The 583-nt window shown below is 63.1% G+C and overlaps 1 protein-coding gene across 1 annotated transcript in view; it reads left to right on the plus strand.

The window, feature by feature from the left end:
• Positions 1 to 433: 433 nt before the first annotated feature.
• PGAP3 (post-GPI attachment to proteins 3) overlaps positions 434 to 583 on the plus strand; it is a gene marked incomplete at both ends in the record, with an annotated part of 1,737 nt that continues 1,587 nt past the window's right edge. The window contains one exon of the mRNA XM_009079001.1: positions 434 to 531. Within this exon, the coding sequence (XP_009077249.1) occupies positions 434 to 531 (98 nt within the window). The remainder of the gene's footprint in view (positions 532 to 583) is intronic.

A 583-nucleotide genomic window follows, 5' to 3' on the forward strand; every position in this document is an offset into this window, starting at 1 on the left:
AGCACTGGGAGCCACCGGAGTAAGACTGGGGAGGCACTGGGGAGCTCTGGGCTGTCCTGAGCCTGCCTGGAGACTGCCAAGCAAGCTGGGACCAGACTGGGAGGCACTGGGTCATGCTGGGGGTGTTCTTGAGCCATACCAGTCCCACACTGAGAGATCTCTGAGCTATACCAGTCCCACACTGGGTGTCCCTGGGCCTTACCAGTCCCACACTGGTGGATCCCTGAGCCATCCCAGTCTCACACTGGACGATCTCGGAACTATACCAGTCCTACACTGTGTGTCCCTTGGCCACACCAGTCCCACACTGGGGGTCCCTGGCCCACACAAGTCCCACACTGGGGGATCCCTGCCCCCCACCAGTCTCACACTGTGTATCCCTGGCCCACACAGTCCCACTCTGGGACTGACTGCTTGTTACTGGTGCCCCCAGGCTGGACGTGCCGTGACGACTGCCAGTACGAGTGCATGTGGGTGACAGTGCGGCTGTACCTGCAGGGAGGGCACAGGGTGCCCCAGTTCCACGGCAAGGTGAGCTGGGGGGTGTGGGGTGGCTGTGTCCCCGCGCTGGCCCTGTCCCCTG

This window comes from Acanthisitta chloris, unplaced genomic scaffold (genome assembly GCF_000695815.1).
Source record: "Acanthisitta chloris isolate BGI_N310 unplaced genomic scaffold, ASM69581v1 scaffold27237, whole genome shotgun sequence".
NCBI lineage: Eukaryota > Metazoa > Chordata > Aves > Passeriformes > Acanthisittidae > Acanthisitta > Acanthisitta chloris.